This window comes from Solea senegalensis, linkage group LG11 (genome assembly GCF_019176455.1).
Source record: "Solea senegalensis isolate Sse05_10M linkage group LG11, IFAPA_SoseM_1, whole genome shotgun sequence".
Taxonomy (NCBI): domain Eukaryota; kingdom Metazoa; phylum Chordata; class Actinopteri; order Pleuronectiformes; family Soleidae; genus Solea; species Solea senegalensis.
The window spans coordinates 14351535-14376496 of NC_058031.1; the positions used below are offsets into that span (position 1 = coordinate 14351535).

The 24962-nt window shown below is 40.8% G+C and overlaps 2 protein-coding genes across 6 annotated transcripts; one reads left to right on the plus strand and one right to left on the minus strand.

The window, feature by feature from the left end:
• Window positions 1–934: 934 nt before the first annotated feature.
• ccdc30 (coiled-coil domain containing 30) lies at window positions 935–15363 on the plus strand. The gene is made up of 28 exons (XM_044039372.1): window positions 935–1001; window positions 1712–1864; window positions 2573–2755; window positions 2945–3065; window positions 3201–3391; window positions 3673–3759; window positions 3916–3993; window positions 4491–4647; window positions 4977–5048; window positions 6631–6746; window positions 6846–6949; window positions 7060–7252; window positions 7370–7468; window positions 8576–8704; window positions 9018–9155; window positions 9454–9632; window positions 9759–10023; window positions 10322–10444; window positions 10911–11081; window positions 11211–11420; window positions 11737–11894; window positions 12040–12205; window positions 12490–12611; window positions 12720–12861; window positions 12980–13116; window positions 13506–13623; window positions 13813–13877; window positions 13982–15363. The coding sequence occupies exons 2-28, from the start codon at window positions 1850–1852 to the stop codon at window positions 14211–14213; spliced, it is 3771 nt and encodes a 1256-aa protein (XP_043895307.1). The 5' UTR covers window positions 935–1001; window positions 1712–1849; the 3' UTR covers window positions 14214–15363.
• A 231-nt stretch (window positions 15364–15594) lies between these two features.
• znf362b (zinc finger protein 362b) lies at window positions 15595–24902 on the minus strand. 5 transcript variants are annotated; one of them, XM_044039374.1, is made up of 9 exons: window positions 24800–24902; window positions 22654–22717; window positions 22123–22378; window positions 20857–20961; window positions 19808–20126; window positions 19179–19403; window positions 18966–19044; window positions 18629–18787; window positions 15595–18541 (listed from the first exon to the last, which is right to left on the minus strand). In XM_044039374.1, the coding sequence occupies exons 2-9, from the start codon at window positions 22714–22716 to the stop codon at window positions 18425–18427; spliced, it is 1323 nt and encodes a 440-aa protein (XP_043895309.1). In that variant the 5' UTR covers window position 22717; window positions 24800–24902; the 3' UTR covers window positions 15595–18424. The 5 variants fall into 5 exon arrangements, with proteins under 5 accessions (XP_043895309.1, XP_043895310.1, XP_043895311.1 ...); XM_044039375.1 differs by lacking the exon at window positions 24800–24902 and adding an exon at window positions 23185–24666; XM_044039376.1 differs by lacking the exon at window positions 24800–24902 and having other exon boundaries at window positions 22123–22351; window positions 22654–24667.
• Window positions 24903–24962: the final 60 nt, after the last annotated feature.

Below are 24962 nucleotides of genomic sequence, written 5' to 3' on the forward strand. Positions count from 1 at the left end.
CATTCAAGAGCTGACTCTCACTCGAGTAGATATGACAAATAAACACACGGCTGCAACATAGCTCACATTTCCACACCAGAACTTTATGAGTATTAAGAGTGCACTGGTCACACTTAAAACATCTGGGTGGGACACATCATGCTAACGTGCCCAAATGCATGCACTGTGTAAGGGTCAATGGAGGTAACAGCCAAACTTATTATCAAGCTTGAAAACACCAGTTTTACATTTATTTATATTCAATATATATTCAGAAAGTGCAAAATAAAAAAAATTTGGATGATACATTTTGGAAAAAGTGGAATAAGGTTAATGGCAAATTGAAAGATTATTTAAAATACTGTACAAAGTTTGCCTTTCAATTTATTCATTTTATATTCCACTCTATTCTGTTTTGTATGTACAGAATGAAATTATAAAAAATAATGTATACAAAAAGGATATATATATATATGTATATATATATATATATATATAAATATATCAACGTTATGAATGTCTGTATGTTTTTTATGAATATATCTGTTTTACATATTGTTCCAGATAAAAACAAACACTTTTATTTTGAAATTCCGTGAAATATCGTATTAATATTGTCATTTTGATATATTTTTAAGATATTTTAAGCCCACCCCTTACTGAACAGGCTTTTTCTTTTTTTTTCACTTGTCCGGCCACAAATGTGTAAATTACAACAATAATCCGTTGCCCCATGCCTTCTCTGAATGGTACGGTCCGTTGCCTAGGCGAAAATAGAAGCCGATTCACTCCGCCACGCCTGTCCACAGGCATGGGAACCCGAAGAGGCGAAGACCCGCCCCTTATCCGTCTCTGATTGGGTTATTGTTGAAGAATACGAACAATTATTGGTTAATACTCAGGAATTGTCTAGACAAAGCCAATGAGAAGCGTTGCAGGGGCAGCACTCCGCCCTCCGGGGGTGGGATGAAATAACGGAGGTCTAAGCGCTTGATTTTCTCGTCGCATTTACCGTTTAAAAGGTGAGTGAAACGTCCCTTGCACATTTATGAGCTTTATAACTTTCAAGAAACAAGCATTAAATCAAGAGGTTTCGGTCTTTACAGCCAAAACATTTTACGGTAGTCACCAATTAGTGTCAAAGCTATAGCTACGGCTGTTAGCGATGCAGCGCTAGTCTAATATGTAGCGTAACTTCGGAACAAACTTTGCTAACTAGCAGGTAGCCACAGTCGCCTCGTATTGTTATGTATTAGCTTATAAGCTTCTTAAACACGCGGGTGGAAAGAGTTCAATTGCTGCCCACGAACCTCTTTCACATTAATGAGCTTGCGTGACCAAAAAGGAATGTAAGTGGTCGTTGTCCTAAAAAAGAATCCTCGTTTGCTCCTCCTTGTCAGACATTTTGGGGAGAGTGGTTAGCTTGGAATTAAAATGTTTTTAAGTTTCACATTAAGGCAAATTAAGTATAAAAAGTAGAGATTTAAGGCCAAATGCAACCGTCTCAAGTTCTTACAAAACCTGCCTTTATGCTGGCCGTATTAAATTCTCTAATAACAGTAGTAGCAGATGAAATATAACTAATTAGCTTGAAGCTTTGCATAGCTTCAGGTGATGCATTGTACCTCGTCTATCATAAAGGGGGTGTGGCTGCTTTAATCTCAATTCTTCTTACTGCACGTCCTAACTTGACTATGACAGTATTGTTTTTTAAGCGTTGTGTGTTTTACAGGGTAAACGGAGGACGTTGTTATGGATACAATACTACAACAATCCTTTGGATAACATGTAGGCGAAAAGCCAGCCACTTCCACTACTGAGGAAGAAGTGCATCACTCACATGCAGCTTCAACAAACCTAATGTCTAACCATGGATCATGAAGAGGTAACACTCATTTAAACTTACATTTTGATGATATTTTCTGGGGATGTAGTTTATTTCCAGAGGAGAAATTAATAGATTTCGGTGAGAGGTTATTATTGTTATTATACCTTAAAGTGTTTTTGCCACATATATCATGATAGCACCAACATAGACCATTTGGTGTGATGTTTAAATACATCACATCATGAGACCTGATATCTTACTTGTGACATTTATGTTGCATGTTGTTAGAGCAGCAATGTGTCCTGAAGTAATTTAAATGCTGCATGTGGGTCTGCTCAGGTTACAGGGCCTACAAAGTGCAGTATTGAATTCAGTAACAGGTGTTTAGTGCTGGCATGCCACTCTGATGTTCCCTTATGTGTCTTGTAAATGGATCAGTTTTCATGGGGGCTGACAACCTTGAACTAATAGTGTAGTACAGGATATATATTAGATCAGTGTTTGGCAGAGGTAAGTAACAAACATTTAAATATGTGCTTATGTTGCAGATGAAGCATAGCATGATTAATTATAAAAATTAGTCCCATAGTAGGAATAAAGCACAAAAGTGCATGCAAAAGGTAAGGAAATGGTAAAATAAGCAACAGTGCTCTACAGTTAAGAGACTGACAGTTGCTACGAATGCTGCTTAATATATGGTCAACATTTTACTGGTTAACATAATATTAGGTTCCATAACATTCAGCACTTTCTCTGGATCCTTAGCTGCAGACGGAGCTGGACCAGATTTCTAGGCGGCTTCAGGAGGATGGCTTACCTCCAGCTGCCAGTGCGGAGGAGCGGCAGCGTTTTCTGTGGCAGCAGCTGCTTAGTGGGGAAGAAAAGCTTCAGTCAGTCAACCAGGAACTGCAGACCTTACGTACCCAACAGGCTAATGAGATGAAAGAGGTGAGACTTGTTTGTGTTGTAAAGACTCTTACACCTAAATCCTTATGATTTAGGTTTCCCAAACATCCTTGTCTCACATAGTCAACTTTTGTCAGTGAAACATATTTAAATGCTATATGTGTGGGGTACTTATGTAATAGAGTACTAAGCCAGATGCTCAAAATGTTTGTTTATATCTTTGTCTGTCAGGTGGAGAGCTATGTTGCACATATCCGTGGGCTGTTGGAAGAACGCGAGGGTCTGACTGCAGACTATGAGAGAGACAATGAACAGCTGCGACATGAACTCCACCAGATCCAACAACAACAGGGTAAAACTAGTGATGCTGTGTGTTTGGTATTCATTCCTCTTGCTTGTAGCTTAGCCTGACTCACCTTATTAGAACACTATTTTGTTTTTACATTTTATTCCAAGAACTAATCAGTGTAAATGTCCTTTCCTTTAGAGAGTCAGAGCAAAGAGCTGGCGGAGATGCTGGCTCAGGAAGAACTTGGAGAGATGGGCTTGAACAGCCCCAGTGAGCAGGTGGCTTACTTGCTGGTGGAGAGGGCGACACTGCTGGAAAGGCTGGAGGCTGCTGAGAGAAGATTGGAAAGTCAGAGCCTTACTGGAAACTTAACAGAAGGCTACCACCAGGTAAATGACTGACCTACTTGAGAGGACTCTGTTTTTTGCATGGAAATTAATCACATCGAAGGCCTTTACATGTTTCTACAGTTGATAGACTGTAGTATGAACTGTCACCATGTGGACTATAAATGTAACATAGCTTCCATTATTTGACTTCACAGTCTGTATTGACTCTGCAAATTAATCTAAAAACTTCATAGTTATAGGGGGTAGTGGTTAATTATCCAAGGCAAATGCTGACATATATAATTGTGGTAAAGTGAGTTTCTGTCTATCTGTGACACCAGGGGCAGGAACACATTCACCACATGATGGGGGAAGAGCTACGGCAGCAGAAGGAGGATCTACAGAAAAGAATAGAAAACATGACCAAGGTGAGACCAAGGTGCACATTTATTTTAACCTCTCAGACTTTACAGGGTGAATTATGATTGTAAAGAAAAGTAACAACCAAGTTATTTTTACTTTTGAAGTACAGTGACGCGGTTTGTCTGTTGTGATTTTCCACACACACTGGTCTTTCCTCTCAGCAGTGTACATCCCAGAGTCCATGGAAGAAGCTGTTTGGGCTGCGCAGGTCTGGTCAGAGCAAGCACAATATTACCCCTGTAGGTTTCCACCGGTTTTCCAGCTTCTAACTAACTAACTCGGTAACTAACAGATGTTATGATGTAGAGTTAAACGAAGGCATCGTGGGCTTGTTAACAACTGGTTCTCCTTTTTGAAATTCAGTTCACACTGATGATGTCCCTTGATATTTGCAATGCCACTATGATGCAGATAGTATTGCGTGTCTCAGGAACACACTGTCAGTGTCATTTTGTGAGTACTGATAAGTCTTGGAAATGGGTGAACAGGAGGTATAGGGTGTGCTGGCATGTCACAGGTAACAGCATGTGTACCTTTTGTCCCATTAGTCATGCTCTGCAGTCGAATGCTGAAATTATTCTGCAGCTCACTGCTCTATCGTCTTATCAGGCCTGCGATGATGATGCATGTCTCGTTCAACAGCATGGGTCACCTGCATCTCCACTCTTGCTACCAATGCTCTTTCCTGCTCTTCTCCTCCCACTCTAACCATCCTTAACCTATTTGTTAACACCAGGCTCACTGTGAGGAGACTTCTCAGGAGCGAAATGAGCGCCAGCGGCTGGAGAGAGACCTGGAAGAGGCGTCTCGGAGGCTGGCAATGGCTCATCAAGATATCCGCAGACTCACCAATGAGCTGGATGTTGCCAAAAATAATAACCTGGATTCAAGTGGTAAGTCGTGAAAGACTCACAATATGAATCACTCAGAGAATAATCACTATATGTTACAGTATTTGCTGTTTTGTAAGAAATATGTACGATTACACCAAATACCTTAATGAATGCCCTGCTCTTCAGCAAAAATGGTTGGGCCTTGGATTTAGTTAATACAGTCATTTCACCCTCTAATCAGTGTTTTTCTTTTGTTGCTTTTGGATCTGGAGTTTCACTATAGTTGATTGCAATGATGCACTAACATAATTTGAGTAACACTTAAATGGCATTGATTAGCAGAAAGTATATTTCTGCTCAATAGAATTAAAATATGCTTATGATCTCAGGCTCTGGACTCCAGGGAATGGTCCAGGAAGTAGAAAACCTGAGGAGTGAAGTGGAGAAACTGAAACACTGTGGTGAGACACACTTGGCTGTGATAAACATTATTGCAATAAACACAGCCTAACTTGATGTGCTTCCCATCACTTGACCACATGTCACACTCAATTCTCCTTTGTACGGAGAAGATGTGTCGTGTAGTAGTGCTGATTTTCAAGAACAAAGGTGATGTGCAGAACTGTAGTACGGTAATTACAGAGGCATAAAGTTGATCAGCCACATGAAGATGAGGGAATGAGTTGTTCGAGCTTGGTTAAGGAAAGAAGTGAGGTTCAGTGAGCAGCAGTATGGGTTCATGCCAAGAAAGAGTACCACAGATGCAGTGTTTGTTTTGAGAGTGCTGATGGAGAAGTACAGAGAAGACCAGAAGGAGTTCCACTGTGTCTTTGTGGATCCAGAGAAAGCGGATGATCGGGTGCCAAGAGAGGAACTGTCGTACCGTATGAGGAAGTCAGGAATGGCAGAGAAATCTGTGAAAGTAGTACAGGACATTTATGAGATCAGTGAGACAGTGGTGAGGTGTGTAGTTGGAATGACGGATGGGTTCAGGGTAAAGGTGGGATTACATCAGGGATCATCTCTGAGCCCCTTCTGCAATAGTTTGCAGTGGTGATGGACAGGTTGACAGATGAGGTCAGGCACGAATCTCCGTGGACTATGTTGTCAGATGATATTGCAATCTGTAGTGAGTGTATTGTGCAGGTGGAAGAGAGCTTAGAGAGGTGGAGATATGCATTGAAGAAAAGGGGTATATAGGTTAGTAGGAGTAAGACATGATACCTGTGTATGAATGACAGTGAAGATGCAAGGAGTAGAGGTAGTGAAAGGGGATGCATTTGAATACCTGGGGCCAATCATAGAAAGCAATGGACAGTGCACAAGAGAGGTGAAGCACAGGCAGGGTGGAGGAGAGGTGGTCAAGATATATCCATCCATCTTCTACCACTTTATGCTCCACATGAGGTCTCCACACATTTGCTAAATGCGTGCAGCAGGAGCCCTACGTGCTGCAACAGTGAGCAGGATTCAGTGTCACATGACCACTAGTGGGCCTTATTAATCACACGACCTCTCGCTAGCATTCTCCCAGCCACACAGGTTAGCCATGTTAGTTATGCTAATGTAGAGAAAACATGCAGACACCAGCCCCCACAACCAAGTCTTTGAGTCTGTATTATTTGCTCTTGCTTGTACTGTATGCCGCACAATTCAGACTTCAGTGTTTTCACATTGAACTTCAGTTATAAGTCTGAAGAAGGATTGTTTACTTTACTTTAAACACTGTGTCCATTGATGTAATCTGTAAGCAATATTTAACGAGTTAACTCATAATTAAAATCTGAATTTTAAGAATATCGAATAAGAGGCTCAGTCAAATCTTAGAACAGCTCCTACATACACCCATACTTTACAATAAACAACACTGTTACAGGTCTAGGATGTAAAATCCCATTACTTCATTAAAATAAATCAAAAGTAAAAACAATTATTGACTATATGCCTTTATAAGTCACACTTAAGGTGTTACAGGTTTTAAAAAATAAAATAAATAATACAGTATACTGTATTAATTCATGGTCTGAATGTTTTTCTCTACAGATATGATGAAACTCAAACAAGCCAAAGAGGAAAATGACAGACTAGATGCTGAGAACAGAGCTCTGAGGGAGAGAATACGCACTATAGAATCTGAGAAGGAACATCTCCAAGAACAGGTTGATATTTATGAAATGTATTTACCAAAAACATACCTCAGGAAACCTACAAATGTTGTAAGAGGTGCCTTGATTGATCATTGTTCTGTTTTTTTTCAGTTGGCATTAAATGATGCAGACCAAGATTTAGCTGGAGTTTCAAAGGACAAGGGCACTGGCATTAAAACACAGAACATTTCTTCTGTGGATCACATTCATAGAAGGCAAATTTATGAATCCCTCAGTATCTAAAACATGTCTAACATTTATTTTGACTTGATTGGGAATATCCTACCCGCTCTTTCCAACTTAAATCATCATCATTCTGCATTAGGTGTCGTGAGGCGATGGAAGATGGGCTTGTGCAGGTGAGAGAGCTGCAGCGGCAACTCCAGAGGCTGCGCAAGGAACAGGAGGAGCTGGAGGAGAGGAATGAGGAGCTGGAGGCGCTGTTGGGTGAAACTCAGAATACCATCAAGGAGGAGAGGCGACGCCATGAGGGCGAACTGGAGGGTCTGCACAGGAGGGTAATCGGCAGCACTACATTGTTGCTCAAAAAGCTCAACCAATTTCTCAACATGACAAAAGTTAGCTCTTCCATACTTTTTTTTATGGCTGAGTAATAATCTGCTCTGGTCAAACAGATCAAAAGCCTGGAGGCAGAAGTGAAGAAGCAGGATGCCCATGAAAAATTAATGAGAAATGGGGAAGAGGTTAAAGCCACCGAGTCCTACTTACAGCTGGTAAGAAATTAATTTGATAGCAATGTTTACTCTGTGGTATACATCATTCAGTAAATCAGTGTGACTTGTATCAAGCTCCTCCTGTATCACAAAAGCATGTGTTCCTATTAGTTGCAAAAAAATGTAAAATAATGAATGACGTGATTGGGGCTGGGAAATTGATCTTCCTATGCTATGCTGTGTAAAAATTAGCGAGAACTGTTATCGCGATCGATACAAGTTTTACCAGAAAAATCTAATTTGGACTCCAATAAATAAAAAAGAGATCTCTGTCTGTAATTTTCCACCTCTGCCATGCATATAAAATTAAATGTGAACCTAAATAATTAACTTAAAGGGGACATATTATACCCTATTTCCCCCATTAAAATAGTTCCCTGGTGTCCTAATGAACATGTCAGTAACATGCTTTGGTCAAAATACCATAAGGATGAAGCGTCATAGCAGTTCAATAACCCTGCTAAACCCGCCCCTTTCAGAACGCTCGGTTTTCGTGCATGGTCGCTTTATATGCAAATGAGAGACAGGCAAACACATACCCACTTCTTCCAGGGGGTTTCTGATTTGTCCTCTTTACAGCGCTCACTCGCTCAGCTCCATTTCTCTCCACCTCCCTCCACTAGTTCTCTGACAATATCAACATGGCAGCGTGCACAGAAAACAGCGAGAGTGCCGTCACAGGAAGAGACGTCCTACATAAGGATAGAGCCGAACAGTGCCGAACTGTAAATCAGTTAAAAACACTTACGAACAGCACCACTGATCGCCAGCGGCGCGCGGCGAGCTGAATAAACTGCTGCTGTATGTGACTGTATCAGACTGAGTCTGATACAGCATGCTGCTGTCATAATGCGCAGGGAATTCAACATCGCGTGATTTATCGCCTATACCTACACTAAGGGGGACCATGAAAAAAGGACTAGGTATTCTTTTTCCACACTTTGGCGACTAGTAGGACCTCCAGAGTCCCAAATATAAGTATTAAAATGATTAAAAGGTTGATTTTGCATAATATGTCCCCTTTAAAGTAAAGTAAATTGAGTTTATATACAATGCTTCCATGACTCTCTAGGACTTGTAAATACTCTGCTTTTCCTGTGTGTGAAGCACTTAAGGGATGGAAGCCAGGAGAGATTGGCTCTTTTGGAGGCACGACTGACAGAGGAGAAGGACTGGAGAAAGCAGCTGGAGGTTGATCTCAGTGCTGCCCAGGCTGCCCTCAAAAAAGACAAAGAGGTAAAAAAAATGCTCTCATATTGTTACTAGAGCTGAAACAATTAATCGATCAGTTGATAACTAAATTAATCCACAACTATTTTGATCAACACGATCAACATTTTTTAAGGTTTTCTGATATTTTATGGACCATACGATTAATCGAGAAAATAATCGACAGATTAATCGATTATGAAAATAATTGTTAGTTGCAGCTCTAATTGTTACGTTGTGAAGGAAAAGGAATGGCACAATTAGCATTTTGAACATTTTAACAGTAAGAGTTGCTAAGTAACAGTAAGTTTTCATTAATTATTTATTCTCTTCACCAAAGGCTTTGCAGATAGGTGAGCGAGAGCTGAAGAAGCTAAGAGTGGAGGTCAACAGCCTTCAGACAGAATGCCAGCAAGGGAAAACTCTCATCAAGAGTCTCACCCAAGTCAAAGGGGAAAAGGCAGTTCTGGAAGAAAAGGTTTGTTAGTCCTACATGTTCACCTTCTATCACTCACACAGGACAGTAGAGAAGATAAAATTGTATAAAGAGATAAAAATGCATCACCCAAATGAATATTGATATTCATTATATACAAGATTGATAAAGAAAAAAAATATACCCACTACAACTGTTTATGTTAATAACCAGCAAATCAAAACATACTTTAGAACATCTAAACATGTTGGCATGGTTTTACAGGCTGCATCATATTGACATTTACACTACTAAGATGAGTTTCTCTCCGTCTTTCTGTCTTGGACTCTCTGCCTGTCAGTTAGCCCAGATGGAGCGCGCCCACAGCCGACTGCAGATTGAGCTGGAACGCTGTAAGAACAGTAGCAGGACACAGGAGAACCGAAAGGAAAACCGGCTTGAAGTGGACCAGCTGCAGGAACAGGCTGGTCGACTGACTGCTGAATTCTGCAGCCTCCAGAAGGCACACAACACACTGAGGTTGTCCATGCAGTAGTATGTGGGAGACATGTTCAAGTTTCAATCAAAGATCTTCTGTTTAATGAATGTACATTTTTACTAAGTTAAAGGAGACATATTATACCCTATTTCCCCTATTTCGTCCAGGGAAGAAATGGTTTCTGAGCGAATGCAGATTGCTGAGCTTCAGGCCAAACTGAGCTCTGCTGTCCAGGACAAGCTGGCAGCTCAGGGAGACAGAGAGAGACTGGAGCTTGAGATACAGCACCTCAAAGTGCAGCTCAAGTGGCATCAAGAGCAGATCTCGTCTACAAAGGAAGCACTTAGCAGCCAGAGGTTTGAACTGCACACGGCTCATAATGATTCCAGTCATAGTCCAGTGGAGAGGAGCAACGATGAAAGCTTGCATCAGGTAACTGGTTTTATGTCTTTTATTTGTAAGATATGTGAAATCATCTTGTTTTTTAATTAGTGACATGGTCAGAAATGGAAAAAACATAATTTCCTTCAGCATTACAGAAGTCGATGACTTTATAGTCATTTTATTGTGTATTAGTAAGGCACTAGATTCCCTTTTTTACCAGTTTAAGGACATTTTTCTATAGCACATCACTGTCACACACGTCTGCTGATAGTAAAGCAGGTTGAGAGGGAATTTCCTCCTCCAGGCTCATGTAGATCTCATATGTGTATGTGCGTTGTGTCTGTAGCTTTCATGTATGAAACAGGAGCTGAATAATATGCAGATGAAGCTGGAGGAGGAGCAGCAGCTGGCCTCTCAGCATCAGTTGGCCCTCCAGGCTCAGGTCAATGAAGCCCAGGCACGTATTAAGGTACAGTACATACACACACACAAAACAGCAGAAATCTTTAAAGGTCAGTCAATCAAACCAGAGACTCATTTGTAGCCAGTATTTACAGTTAAAGTTTCAGGGCTTTTTTTTTCAAAAGTTTGCTTACATTTTCCTATCGAAGCGTTCATATAAATTAGGGCACACTTAGATGTAAGTAGTACGGTAATAATACAAATATTTATTACTTAACCTGTAAAATTTGTGGTGTTTTGCACTTTCTGTTTTGTTCTGATGATTATTGCAAAAGCTTTATACAACACAATTTCTGTGCCTTGTCATGATTTTGACATCATTTGACCAAAAGTATTAAAAAACATGTGTGCTTTTGACATAATCCCCCCCCCCAAATAAATCTCAGCTAAATGCACTTCTCATTATCCTTTTTTTAATTTTTATCCTTCTGATATTAACCTTTCTCAGCCTCGCTTGTCATTTTCTTCCTCAGTCCCAGGACTCGGTGCTGAATCAGAAGACAGAGGAGGCCAAACAGATGAAGCAGGACCTGCAGAGGGCCCAGAGCCTGTTTGCCTCAGCAGAGAGGGAGCTGCGCTATGAGAAAGAGAGGAACATGGACCTGAAGAGACACAACACCCTGCTGGACCAGGAGAAACTCAAGGTTTAATGAGAACACATTTGATGATTTCTAAAAGCCTTAATCACATTCTTTGTCACTCATTTGCCTCAATGTGAATGCTAATTGAACAAATGTCAACGGTCCAACGGATAACTTTTGTGTTTCCTTTAGCTTTGTGCAGAGCTGAAGCAGATCCAGACTAAGCTGGTCCAGGTGGAGCAGACACTCCACACTCAGGTGGGTGAGAGTGAACGTCAGCAGCAAAGAGTCCGAGAACTGGAGTTGGAACTGGCACGTAGTTCCACAAATCGCAACGCCACCACCAGTCTGCAGGAGGACCTGCAGGCTGAGAGGGTGCGGCTCATTGCAGCTGACAAAAAGGTAGGTCCTGCCGCCAGTGTATGGTGCATGTTATAAGAGACTTTTTTTTTAAATCAAACTGGTGAAAAATCCATCCTGAAATATTTCACCACAGGGGTCAACATGTTCATCTAAACAAGGCTAAATCTGGTGATGTAATTATGAATTTACATCACCAGAGATGCACCAATTGTGTCTGAGCATGTGACAAAAGTTTGGTAGATAATTACGCATCAGACACCTTAAAGAAATTCTTGGATGTTCTGGAAATGGAAGTGAAGTTGTCGGGCTCATGTGGTCTGTTAGAGTCACCAAGTGAATCCTGTTTGAATGGCAGGTGTTGGAGCTGCAGCAGCAGCTTAAAAATGCCCAGCATCAGCTGCGTGTGGAGGAAGCTCGGGCCGGAGAGAGCATCCGCCTGGAGCGGGACAACGGGGATCTGTCTGACGCCTTGTCAGCACTGAGAGCCCAGCAGCACGAGGAGCACTTAACCAGGTCACACAGACTCTAGTGCTGCTCACACCACTCACTTTGACTTGTTTCCTGTTGGAGTAACATTGCAAGTTTAAGGGCACGATTGGGGTCTCTCTTTATGTTGACCTTCCATTTAACCATCGTTTTTTTTCCATTTCTGCCACAGGAAGCTATTAGAGCAGCGTGAGGAAGAGCTGCAGCAGCAGTTGCGCTCCTTGAGGCAGAAGGAGGCCTCCTTGACCAGGAACAACACAGAGCTTAGCCACCGTGTTCAGCAGCTGGACACCCGTCTGGCCATCCTGGAAACTGAGCTTAGCAAGGCCAGGGAGGAGGTAAGGAATGCTGCAGAGTTTTGGACACCTTGCACACATTTAGCACTTCCACTATGTTAATTTTACATGATATTTAAAATCTTTGCTCAAATGTGACTTATATGGACAGGTTCTCTGTACTTAGCTTTGATTGTCATTTCAATCACTTACAATTTCTCATTTTTTCTCATCATCCTTGAGATGTTTTTCTTTGAGTCTCTTTGAAATGTTGGTATTTTCCCTAGACAGGTTTTTAATCATGACTTTTTTTTACAATATGAAGTTTTCTGTGATATGTCCTCCAGCAGAGAGACAGCCAGACGTCCAGCCACAGGCTGCAGGAGGAGGTGGCGGCCAGTCAGCAGGAGTGTGACAGACTGCAGGAGGAGCTGCAGGAGGTTCTCCTTCAACTCGACATGCACGTCAGGTGAGACACACAAAGTGACACCAATATTTACACAGATTTAATCAATATTTGTAGACATGTGAAGAACTTGGTGCTTTTCCTGTGATTTTCCTTCTTCCTTTAATTTAGGAAGTACAATGAAAAGCAGAGTCAGCACAAGACCAAGCTGCGACAGGCCAAGCAGCTCTTTATCAAAGCAACGGCACAGAGGGACCATACAATCCAAAACCTGGAGAACGACCTGGAGCTGGCCTCAAGCCTCTCACACAAGGTAAAATAGATCTTGCAGGACGATGTTTTAGTGCCTTTACTTTTAAAGATATGTATTTTTTTTAAAACTTCTCAATTTGTATGTCTCTTCCCCTGGTGCCCTGTTTGGTGGCTCACAGGAGAAGGAAAGGATCCAAACAGTGATGGAGGAAAATGAGAAACTCTTGGACGAGAAGAGGGAACTGTTGAGGAAGATAAGCGAGGCAGAGGAGATGGGAAGCACTGGCATGAGGACGGCCTCAACTGTTCAGCACAGGTATCTTCACACAAAAGCTGTGTTCAGAGTTTTGATAGCTTGTTTTGTGAGAACCTTTTGTAGTGGAAAATGAGTATTACATTTCGATATTACATATACAACAGCAAATGTCATTATCGTTGTTATTCATCATTTTTTCCTCACAACCACGTGTTACATAGTAGATGAAAGCCAAACAAAATGGACTTCAGTTGTAATTGTTGTTCATAATGGCTTAATAATTAAACAAGAATGAGTCAGTGAGTCACTGGGTTTGATCTAAGTACATTTCCTGCAGTGATGATTTAAAAGCAATCATTTCCATTGTCATGTGTGTGCATGTATTAGTGAGGACACAAAGGACACACTGGATAAATGGGTTTTCATGAATGAGTATTAATCTATTCAAGGGTCAACGTCTTAGAAGTGGAAAACAGGCAGCTACAGGATCGAACCTTAAAGCTCTCCAATCAAGTTAGTTCCTTAGAACGCGCCCTGAGGAATACCCAATCCTTCTACAGCCTGGAGGTAACACTACACAGTAAACCTGTACATCTCTTCATTACAGTATGTTAATGCCACCCAGAAATGCAAGGTATCTGTAATCTTTTAAAATGGCTCATACAGCATTGGTGTTTCATCTAAAGCAGAAAAGGTGACATTTCTGTTCCGTTATGGTAATAAAAGGTTTTAATTCAATGAATGATTGCTCAACAGAATGTCAAGAAAGTGCACTCGTCTGATAATCTGTGTGACAGCATCTTACAAACATCTACTCTAAGGTAAAGCAGTTCCCAACAGAACTAATAACTAAATAATAACTAGTAATCTGTAATTAGCAGTCTAGTTTGATGTCTTACACTCTCCCATATATTTGTGTCGCTAGTTTGACGTCAGGCTCCTGTGACCCACTGGACATCCTGGACAAAATCTGCCGCGTGAAGGTAGGCGGGCACCTGATGGTGGACAGCACCCGAGTGCCGGTCTCCACACACCAGCTATCAGAGCAGGGTTACCTGAATCTCACCTCCCCACTTGTTTCTACTGTGGCCAAAGGCAAAGAGGAGAACTCTGAGAACAGTGACAAGGTACAGTATGAGACCGTGTTTACAAACTAGCAGCAAGGATGAATGCTGAATCTTGATGCACTTAGTTTCTACCCACTCTCCTGGATACAATCGGTACAATGCAATCAGTGTAAAAGAGTAAAAAAAAAAGAACATATTGAATGCTTCAATAATGAATAATTCTTTTAAAAAGATGGTAATATGAAAGGGGCCTTCCACTGCAGTTCTCAGGGTGCAATCACTTTTAAATTATAAACAGATTCCCATTTGTCTTGCAAGTACTGTATTTTGACTCAGGTACAGACTGAGAGGGAACATTTGTATGATTAAAAAAAAAAAAAATGTATGTGTCAAATATTTTATGACATATTCCAAAGGCAGGTGGATATTAGAAAACTTAATTTGGTGGCAAAATCCTGTTTGTCTGCACCAGCGCACAAAAGCAAAGCCTTGTGTTGGTTCATGGTACTGATGTAACCTTTGTTTTTAGTATTAAGGTACCTGAGTAGGTAGCACGTCACATTAGTACACATGAGGATGAATTTGAATGGGACTATTTTAAACTAAGCACTTTATATAAGAAGACTTACTTCTGTTTACATTAGAGAAAATGTAGCAATGGCATGTACCCCCCCCAAAGTCATTTAATCTCTGCAGTGTTTTCTATGAAAAAAATACCTGTGGTGTTGTATGTCTATAGTTTTACTGTGTCAAAACACATTTGTCGTTTTTACATGTTTACAACATCCGTGTAGATATGGCATAGAACAGTGATATAACATTGATGTTGTGGACCCACTTTATATCCAATATGGGATATATGTGGTGAACTGTGAGGAGCCTACAGCTGGCCAGCCACTCCAGCTTTGTAGTTAAAAAAAGCAACAACAAAAGCATCCACAATGTTGGCAAAAGCCACAGAATTCCAGAAGTTTGTTTTGTCTATTTTCAGCTTCCCACACTGTTTTTCTCCCTCTTTACATTTGTCAACCCTGAAGGTTTCTTCTAGGAACATTCAATCAGAAAAAAAGTACTTTAGCCACAAATACAGTCAGTGGAGATCGGTGTATTTTATATGCGGCATTAATTACATGGCATTGATTACCACTATTCATTTTCTATGTTGGTAATATTTGTACACGCTGTATTTTGATTTCATTGTGCCTGAAATGAAGTGTTAAACAATATCTCGCTGCTTCGTGAATAACAACAAAAGCCTATTTGCGACAGACATAAAAACTGTGATGTAATCGACAAGAAACTTGCTGTAGACATGTAAATACATTTTTAAACAAAACTATTTTCATAAATAAAATAAAACAAATAACTGATGTAGTACATTTTCTTTCTTTTCTGTCCCATTCACCTTGTTTTGTTTTTTTAGAAAACAGAACTATTGGCAGGTCGACCCTTCAGTAAACAAAGTGAGGAGGAATTTGTAACAGTCTGTTTATTAAACAAGGTAAAGATACAAAGCTTTTTTTTCCTTTTTTTTTTTTTTAAACATTGATAACCTTAGTTTAACTTCTCAGTCTTGGCTGTGCATATTTAGTTGTCTAGAAACTGTTTATGAAACCACAATGCAAGACAGGAAAAAGTGTAATAAATCTACGCAATATCTTTTCATAGGGAACATGGGTTAAACAGTTATCATACAGTTTACAGCTCAGGAATTCCATGCGGAAGGAAAAATGTGGAAGAAAAAAAAAGGAAAAAAAAAAGGTTTACACAATTGAATACTGCAGAACACAATACAGAGTAATGGAAATGGGATGATAAAACAGTTAAGGCTTACATGTAAATAACTGATATAAAACATGAATATTAATAACATACAGGTAGACTAAAATTATTACAGTAAAGTCCATACATAAGCTTTTACAAAACCCAAACAGAGCATGTTTATGAAAACTCAAAAAATAGGTACTACAAATGAATAACATGTTTTACAGTACAGCAACATGTACATTTTCCCATTATCTCAAAAGAGAGCAAGTTGAAGAGGCAGGGTCTGTTGTTGGCGTAAATGTCTGTATTCAGGCCAGTGGCTTGAGTAATAGGTTTTTATTCTTTTGAAAACATACTATATACTGTATATGTATTTTACAATTATTCTCAGTTCCATCTCGAACATAACATCTAGCTGTAGCACCTGTTCTGAAGTGCCCTGAAGAACACAGGGTACTCTATTAGTACCATCCGGAGTTTAGTTACAGTAAAAATACAACAAACAATACTGTGTACAATAAAGAGAAAACAAAATGAAATGGGGAAGCATCACCTCCACGTAAACTCAAAATATAGGCCTATGAAATATGACTTATACTGCAGTTTATTTTAAAAGGGTAAAGCTTATTAAAGATTAAAAAAAATCTTGACTGGGTCAGAGTACAATAACTTCACATTTTGGTCCAGTGGTTGGGTTTAAAATTTACCACTCATTTCTGCTGAAGTATATTTCAAAGTAGGGCTAAGTAGGGTGCAGCTGGCATTAATGCGTGTGAAATGTATTCATTCTCTGCAAAACATATTTGTAATACTCAAAAAAGAGAAGACACACTTTTACAAGAGTTGTTTTTGTTTTTCTTAAAAACAAGGATCATTCTGTATATGGCACAGTGGGAGGAAAATGTAATGCAAAAGCTGCATTTCTTTGATCATATTTCAACATCATAAAAGGTGCCGTGAAGATAAATGTCAACTACGGAGTGAAAGATTTTGGAAATGATAAAAAAAAAACCCAAGGAAATGTCTTAATACAATCATTAAATGTTAAAATTGTCATCCACCGATTGCCTTTCTCCAAATTTAGAGGACCCTGTTAATGTGTACTTGCACAGAAATGTGAGTTCAAAACAAAAAAAGTCATATAAAGACTGTTATTTCTTTTTACACAGTCAGCTTAGCTGCCACTAGTAATGCCCTTTGGCATTTTCCATCCAACAAGATTGAAACAATTTGAGCCAAAAACCACGAGGCCTAAAAAGTGCTTTAAGATTATCTTTGGATGTCTCCAGAATACACCCAGCAAACGTTTTCTACTTTCTTAATTCTTTAAAAAGGGCAAATATCACCTGGCACATTTAAGAAACCCATTACATGGAGGAAGAAGAAGAGGGGAAAAAAAACAAACTCACTAAAACATTTCTGATAGCCAATGCATCCGGCAGTTTACATGACGCTTACGAAAGTGCTTATTAAATCTGACACAAGACATTCTTTGCCACTCGATCCTCCGGACAACATCTAGCTGTTTTGTTACATTCACAAAATAACGCTGTGCTCATTTATGACAGACAGCCTGCGTCTAGACAATTTGAGGCAGTCCGCTGAATCTGAATCTAGCACTGAATGTTTACAGCGCCCTCAGAAGGAATTCAGACCTCTCCACTTAGTTCACACTTTATGTTGCAGCCTTAAGCTAAAATGATTTAAATCAAGTTGCCCCTGCATCCCACCCCATCAATCTTCACTCACCATATGGGCTCATAAATGTAAGTGTCATTAAGGAATCCAGGCATCGCTCCTCACCTGCATAATACTTTTCCATCAGTGAAACATGGAGGTGACTACATCATGTTTGGTCGCGAATGGACCAGAAACGGCCTCAGAACATCAGATTGGGTAGAGGGGTTCATGCAAAAACCACTGACACTAAGCATTCATCCAAGACAACACATCCACCCTGACAGAGCTTATCGCTTAATACCAAAGAGGACTTGGGACTGAAATGGCTGCCACAAGGCACCTATTGGACCAGGATCAAGATACCAGGTGTCAGTCACACTGGTGTCCACTGATATGTGCCGTGTATTCCTATCTATTTTCCTATCAATGGGTAGATAATTCACAAGACTGACATTATATACTATTAAAGAAGACCTGAGACTGGTGATTGAGACCATTAACTCCTCAGGAAAACGTTTACTGATGTTATAAATCAAGCGAGAAGTACTTCCATTCAAATGGAATTCTGTATGCAAGCAGCGGAGTCACTCCCCTTTTCAATATCATCTCAGTCTCCACCGGCGAATCTCAAAACTACGTTCACTTACTATATTGAGGGACAAACTCATTTTTCAAAGGTTTTAGGAAAAGACTGCAACATGAGAAGCGAACAAGTGTGTGGGCCTGAGTGCACTGTATGTCAGCTGTCATAATGCTAATGTAAGCCTTATGTAGATGGCCGTAGGTGCAGGGCCTCATAAGAACCAGCCGAACACAGACTCTAAATCCGACCTGCTGCTGAGCGGCCGAGGAGCTCAGATGAGGGAGATGCGTATGGGGATGCTGGGGGACTCGGTCCGCTGGGGCGACTGATGGCTCACTAGGTGCTCCACCACCGTGTGTTTGGACATGTGCTTCATAAGGTAGGTCTCCTGCACAGACATGGAAATACACACAATTGAATCGCTGCATTGGTTGCATTAAAAAAAAAAAAACAGGAAACGGCTACTTCCACTCACTGAGGTGTATGCACGGCCACACATGCTACAGGAATAGGCCTTAGCGTTTTTGATGGCGTGCGCTGACAAGTGAATCTGCAATGATGCGGAGTCCGAGTAGGCACGGTAGCAGTTTGGACATTTGTACGGCTTATCTTTATTGTGCTGCCTCTGGTGAGACTGTCGGGACACACACACACAAGAGTGTTAACAAAAATGTAACCCCAGCCTTTTTATTAAGGCCAGTTGAAGAAATACATTTACATTTAAGGAAGGAAATGTTTTCTAACTTGGTATAATGTAACAGAGCACACAGTAACGTTTGTAGCAAAAGACGTTTGTGTGAGAATATACTGACCTGGAGGTTAGACAGCTGGGTAAAAGCCTTTTCACATCCAGGGTGAGCACATTTATAAGGCCTATCACCAGTGTGGATTCTGTGGCAGAAGACACAAATGTAGCTCTTTTATTGACTTGAATGAAAGGTAAGAGGATGGATGGATGGATGGATGAAGCAGTAAGAAATGAAAGATTTAAACGCTGGCCTCTTTGTGTTCACAGCTGGACTGACCTGGTGTGCTGCTGCAGGTGTGACAGCTGACGGAACGAGTTCTCGCAGTAAGAGCAGTGATAGGGTTTGATCCCCAGATGGATGCGCAGGTGCTGCGCCAAGTAGGAGGCGTTGGCGAATGTCTTGGTGCAGTGGGGACACTTGTGTGGTTTGGCCTCCGTGTGAGACTTGGAGTGAATCTGCATCTCTGACTTGGTTAAGAAGGTGAGTGGGCACACTTTGCATCTTTGTGACAAAAAACAAGGGGTAGAAAGCAAAGGTGTGATCAGATCAGGCCTATTCAGTCTACATAAGAACCCCAAAACCCTCCAAAAAGGGTACAGTTTAATTCAAATGAGCAGTGACGTGCGGAGAAAAGAAAATCAATTTGTCCACTTGACTGTTCTATAAATTAGTTTTCTGTATGATTTCAACATTTCTATGGTCAAAATCGCTGAATTTACGCATTTCCTGTTCAAATTCACGGGGGAACAGTGAGGTGAGGCAGCGATGAGCTGTGCCACACACACTGACTGAAGCAGACAGTAGGCGCATGCCCATTGCTGCCTCTCTTCATATCGCCAATACGAGTGCAAATGTCGTCTTGCAAAAATAAACTTAATCAGCGGCAGCAGCTTTCTGCGTCGCACCTGTAGGTTTTCCCCTCTTTGGGTGCAATGGTGACACAGCCTTGATCAGCTAGGATGGGGTAGGGCACCACCAGCAGTGGACCTGATGCATTTTCAGCTTTGATCTTCTTTCGCCCCCTGGGTGCCTTGGGTGGGGGGCCCAACAATCCTGCAAGGCCTCCAGCCTTCATGTGGTCCATGCCAGGTCCGCTCGCCAGTCCAGAGATGATGTTCACAGAGGGGGCCCCACCCAGGCGGTTCTGGCTGCTGGAGGTTGGAGTTGTAGGTGTCAGGGCCTCTGAGGTGCTGTGGCTGTCAGGCCGGGATGAAGGAGCCAGAGCTGTGGAGACAGGAATCAGAACTATTTTAAAACTACAGACAGATCACCACCAAAATCTAATCATGTCTGTGTAATGTGATCGAAATCTATTTTTATTTCCGAGTTATGCTGCTCACAAACAGACAGACAAAAGAAACAAATTAACTCCTTGCCAAAGCTAATGAACAACATACACTATAAATGAATTCAGAGGAATTAACTATTTTTCAATGCATGCTCACACTGTGTATGTCATTGAATATCTATGTCACTGGCTTCCACTTCCATTTCCTGCTGTGACCTAATTATCTTTTTTTTTTTCTCCAAGTCTTCAAAGTGTTCAGACAAATCTGTATTGAGTTTTTCCAGTTATACATAACTTTCAATCATCAAATGACTTTATAGTCTATATAAATTATAGAAAGACAACAACTAATGTTTGAAAACACAGTGATTTTTGTCTAATCTAATCTAATCTTAGTAACCCATGTTTTTACACCTTCATCTTCAGCCACCATTCAGTGCGTTAAATGCACAATTTCACACTTTTGTTGATTAACTATGTTGTTTTGTGAACCTTTCGACCCATTTTTGAGACAGTTTGCTAAGCTAACTGAACTGACACCAACTGTTGGTACCTTCTTTGGACTGTATACATCAGTGTATCCCAGCCTGCTGGTACAACATCTGATCTACAGTCTACCAAAAGTATGACTCGTCACATTTCAGTTCTTTTAAACCCCACCAGTACCTGAGCGATGGTTGATCCGGCCAGGTTGCTCGCCAAGCTGTCTCATGTGCCAGTCTTCCCACAATCCTTTGGCCTTCACTGCTGACTTGTCATCCATAGATCCATCTGAAAGTGGTCAGGGGATGTCATTTTAATCAGTGAACAGGAAATAGTGTACATCTGAGATTAAAGTAAATGTTGAAAAAATACTTTTGATACTTATATCTATATAAGTATATCTATATAAATATATATGTATATGTATATATATATGTATATATATATATGTATATATATATATATATATATATATATATATATATATATATATATATATGTAGTTGTGGATATTTTCTACCAAATGTAAACATTTGTTTCTTCACAAAACCCTATTTTCCATTGAACAAACAATGCTTAATGCCTTTATGCATTAGTGTTGCTTTGACAACAACGTCCATGTAGTGACACTTCCTAGATAAAACATTCTAAATTTAGCGACGTTTCCTGATTCAAACAAACACATTTGGATCAAAGAATAGGAAAAACAAACAGGAGCAAAAAAATCTCACCGAGCACACAATGGCGACTTTTGAAATTTGATACAGTTTTTTGTTTGTGGATGCTGGTAACACGTCAGATCTGTGTTTAAAAATACACTGAGGGTCAGTAACACTTCAATGCACAGCATGTGATTTCTACCAGTAGGGGTCCGTCAGTCAAAACAATAACAGAAAACCTAGTTTGATGATGTCATGAAGCAGTGTGGAATCATGGGATTCGTTGCCAAAACGACTGTGGTTGTGATAACGGTTGTGATCCACCACTAGTGACAATACACACAATAAAACGCAAAACCAAAAGACTGGCTAACTAGTAGTACCAAATATTTCGCCCTTCACTGTGATGTTTCATTGTAGGTTTGCCCTGGAAGCTCTAGCCGTCATAAACGGTAGTATACAAATGTGTTTGCTCACTTGCTATGTGCATTTCAGCAGGCGCAGAGTTAACAGGAAATCATGCAGATGACACTGTGAAATGCAAAGGAGAACTGTAGGAGAGTCGAGTGTATGTACACTACACTACACATGTTGTTGCCTTCCCCACGGTCATTCAAAAATAGCAGAAATGGGTACAGCAGATGACGCTCCCTTCAATATAAATGTGGATAAAAGTGTTGGAAACGTCTGGGTAATGTAATTGCGCTCCTCAAACAATATTTACCCTAAGTCTTGTTATTTTTTAGATGTTATAATGCAGAAAGGTTCCATATTATATGTCAATGGCTACCTTGTCCAGAGCTGGAGGCAGGGCGAGCATGCAGAGCGATGTCTGGCTGTCCAGAGCCTTGTGGCTGCGTGTGGTGACCCGGCACCTGCTGTGGCTTTGGGATTTGCATACCGTGCTGTGTGCTTCCATCTGGGGACGAGGTGGGCACCAGCAGAGTTTGCTGGGAAGGGTTGGAGGTAGGAGGCAGGTGCAGAGGTCGGATCTTCTCGGCCATCAGCTGCTCCTTGATCTTGTTAATGAGCACCAGGTTATCCAGCTGAAATGGTTAACGGGTCATGCTCAACAGAAAACAGCCACCGTGTGTGAATGTCATTCATGCCCCAAAAAAACACATCCCAGGACAAAACAGTGACCAGCACACAGTATACTTTTATTGTTGTTGTTGTTGTTGTTGCTTTTTCATCTACAAGAAGGAACTGAACGTTTCAGTGACAAACTGGTGCTGAACGGCTGAAAAGACATTCACACATGGAACAAATGGCAATGAAATGTGGAGCTATCGCACTAATTACGTGTTACGAATGGACTTACCTGGCCTGGCATGGACGGCGGTGGCGGCCAGAAATACGGGTTGTTAAATCGAGGCTCTGCCATCCTGAAACGAACAAACATTTACATTTCAGTCATATTTTAGTTGTATTTAAGAAGCTCGTATTTCATTACAAATTTGGATCAGATGAAAGGTGTATGATGCAAAACTCCATGCATTTGATTTGATTCCCAAACATTGTAGACATCTCAATGGTTCATTTACTTAAAGAACAACACAAAATGCTGAAGTATAAATTCTGTAAACAGAGAATGCACACTGACAATAAGGACTATGTGTGGAGCAACTGATGGCATCTGTGTGCCATTATGTGTATTATTTCAAAGCAATGACAATTTGAAGTATAAAGCTTCAGACAGTCTCAACTCAAACTGCTCTACTTTTTCAATGTGGAGACTGCTAATAAATGTTTGTGTCTGAAGGTACCAGAGAGTGTGAATGTTAAAGGTTACTGATAATTTGGCTTGCAAAACTGGCATTATAACATGTGAACACATGTTTAGGACAAATACCAAAGTCGAAGTCCAAGTAAAATAGAGGTTGTATCAGTGCATATCAGTGGAAGTTTCCACCTGTTTTAATGGAAAAAGTGCAGTAAGTGCAATGCATTGCATACACAAAATGCAGAGACTAACCATATGTGTTTTATCCATCAGCCTGTTTTTCAACGTGAATTTGTGATTTGCACATAATACCAATCTGAATGATTACGCTGCACTGGAAAACAGCAGAAACGGTGGATGACAGTGTGAACAGATGCAGAGTAAGGCGTGAATATTACTCCAATAATAGATTTGAAAGTAGTAACGAAACATGTTTTGATCACACACTTTTTTGCCAAAGTAAGCTATTGACAACATCTAAATAATTGGACGACAGGTGTAACAATAGCACAGCACTGTTTTACTGAAATGGGATAGATCAAATGGGCCAAATTTTGACTAAGTCAGAATAAGTGAAGTTTGGGGGTGCTGGCTAAATCATATAAAGTAAACAAGTCATTTATAAATACAACACAATATTCAGTGCAGTATGTTTATGCTCATTTGAAGATTGCCTAAAATTAAAGTGTATTTAACTGCAAAACAGGAGTCTAAGGTTGCATTTCTATGCTTAAACCAGTTTAATTTTATGAAAAAGTGCCCCAAAAAGCCCCCAATTCCTGATGCCAGACCTGTGTCAACATTGTAAAAGAGTGGTTGTCATGTGTGACAATAATTTAAATTAGGCCTACAGTTGAAATAGTAACCTCATTTTGAATGTTGCCACTTGCTAACATAGAGACATTTAGCTTCTATGCTCTGCTCCTTTTGTCTCCACAGTGAATTTATAAGAACATACGTGCAAAAACACAACGTCGCCTAAATGTTCAGCTAAACGCGAAGACTAGGTTAAAAAAACACACACGAAACTTTCCATCCTTTGACTTTTTTTCGGACATGTGTGAACAGAGAGCAGGTCTGAACCGGCTCCGACGGAGCCTGAACGCGGATTCGCCCTCCCGCTACGAGCCAGACACACTCAGACAGTTTTCTTAAAACATTTCCAGACAAAAGAGAAACAAAAATGGCAGCCTTATTTTTATAAGGCGGGACGCCATATTCTGCAGAGCCCCCCAAAAAATTTAGGAGCGTGAGCATGTTGTCGTGAGGCGACAGTCGGGGAAGAAGAGCGGCGGACACCGACACAAAAAGGTGTGTTTATCGTTGTGTCAAAGACATGATGGGTTGTTTACGGCGGAATAGCAGGTTTGAATAGCCCGGCCTCCACATCTTAAAAAAACTGACACTTCCTACAACAACCATGCGTCTCAAAAAAAAAAAAAAAATAGCACGGAAATAGACAAGATGTAGGCTCGACTCTAAACGCCTCATCGATTATTATCAACCGTGCTGATGCGTTCAGGGTCTGAGCACACCCAGCGACACAATGCCTCGCCTGCGCTGTTGCCATCTTTAGCAGAATCCACTTTTAGGGCTGATGATTTTTTTTTTTCCACATCCTGCAACTTTTGAGCGAATCAAAGGGCAGCGATTGTATTTCTGTGCACAATCGCACGCAACCGGGCGTCAAGCGCTCATTACTGACATGCACAGCAGCGAAGAGCCAAAAGACATGCACAAATACCTGGTGTCCCGGTTGCAGATATTGTCTTGCGAGTACAGCTATAATATAAAAGGTTGATGTGCTGTCTTGCCTGCCTCCAGTCGTCGGACCACCGCTTCCGGGTCGCTTTGTTCACTTCTGGGTGCCGTTGCAGACTCGCTATAACTGCACAGACTCTCACTAC

Coding starts and splice junctions, on each gene's coding strand:
- znf362b (XM_044039373.1), bottom strand. CDS start 22,734: ATGTTTGTTCGTTTCAGGATGGCAGAGCCTCGATTTAACAACCCGTAT. Junction 19,404..19,807: donor AAAGAGGGGAAAACCTACAG/GTGCGACGCAGA, acceptor TTTGTCACAAAG/ATGCAAAGTGTGCCCACTCA. Junction 18,542..18,628: donor GTGGCCGTGCATACACCTCA/GTGAGTGGAAGT, acceptor ATGTCTGTGCAG/GAGACCTACCTTATGAAGCA.
- ccdc30 (XM_044039372.1), top strand. Junction 3,392..3,672: donor TAACAGAAGGCTACCACCAG/GTAAATGACTGA, acceptor CTGTGACACCAG/GGGCAGGAACACATTCACCA. Junction 13,624..13,812: donor AATCCTTCTACAGCCTGGAG/GTAACACTACAC, acceptor ATTGCTCAACAG/AATGTCAAGAAAGTGCACTC.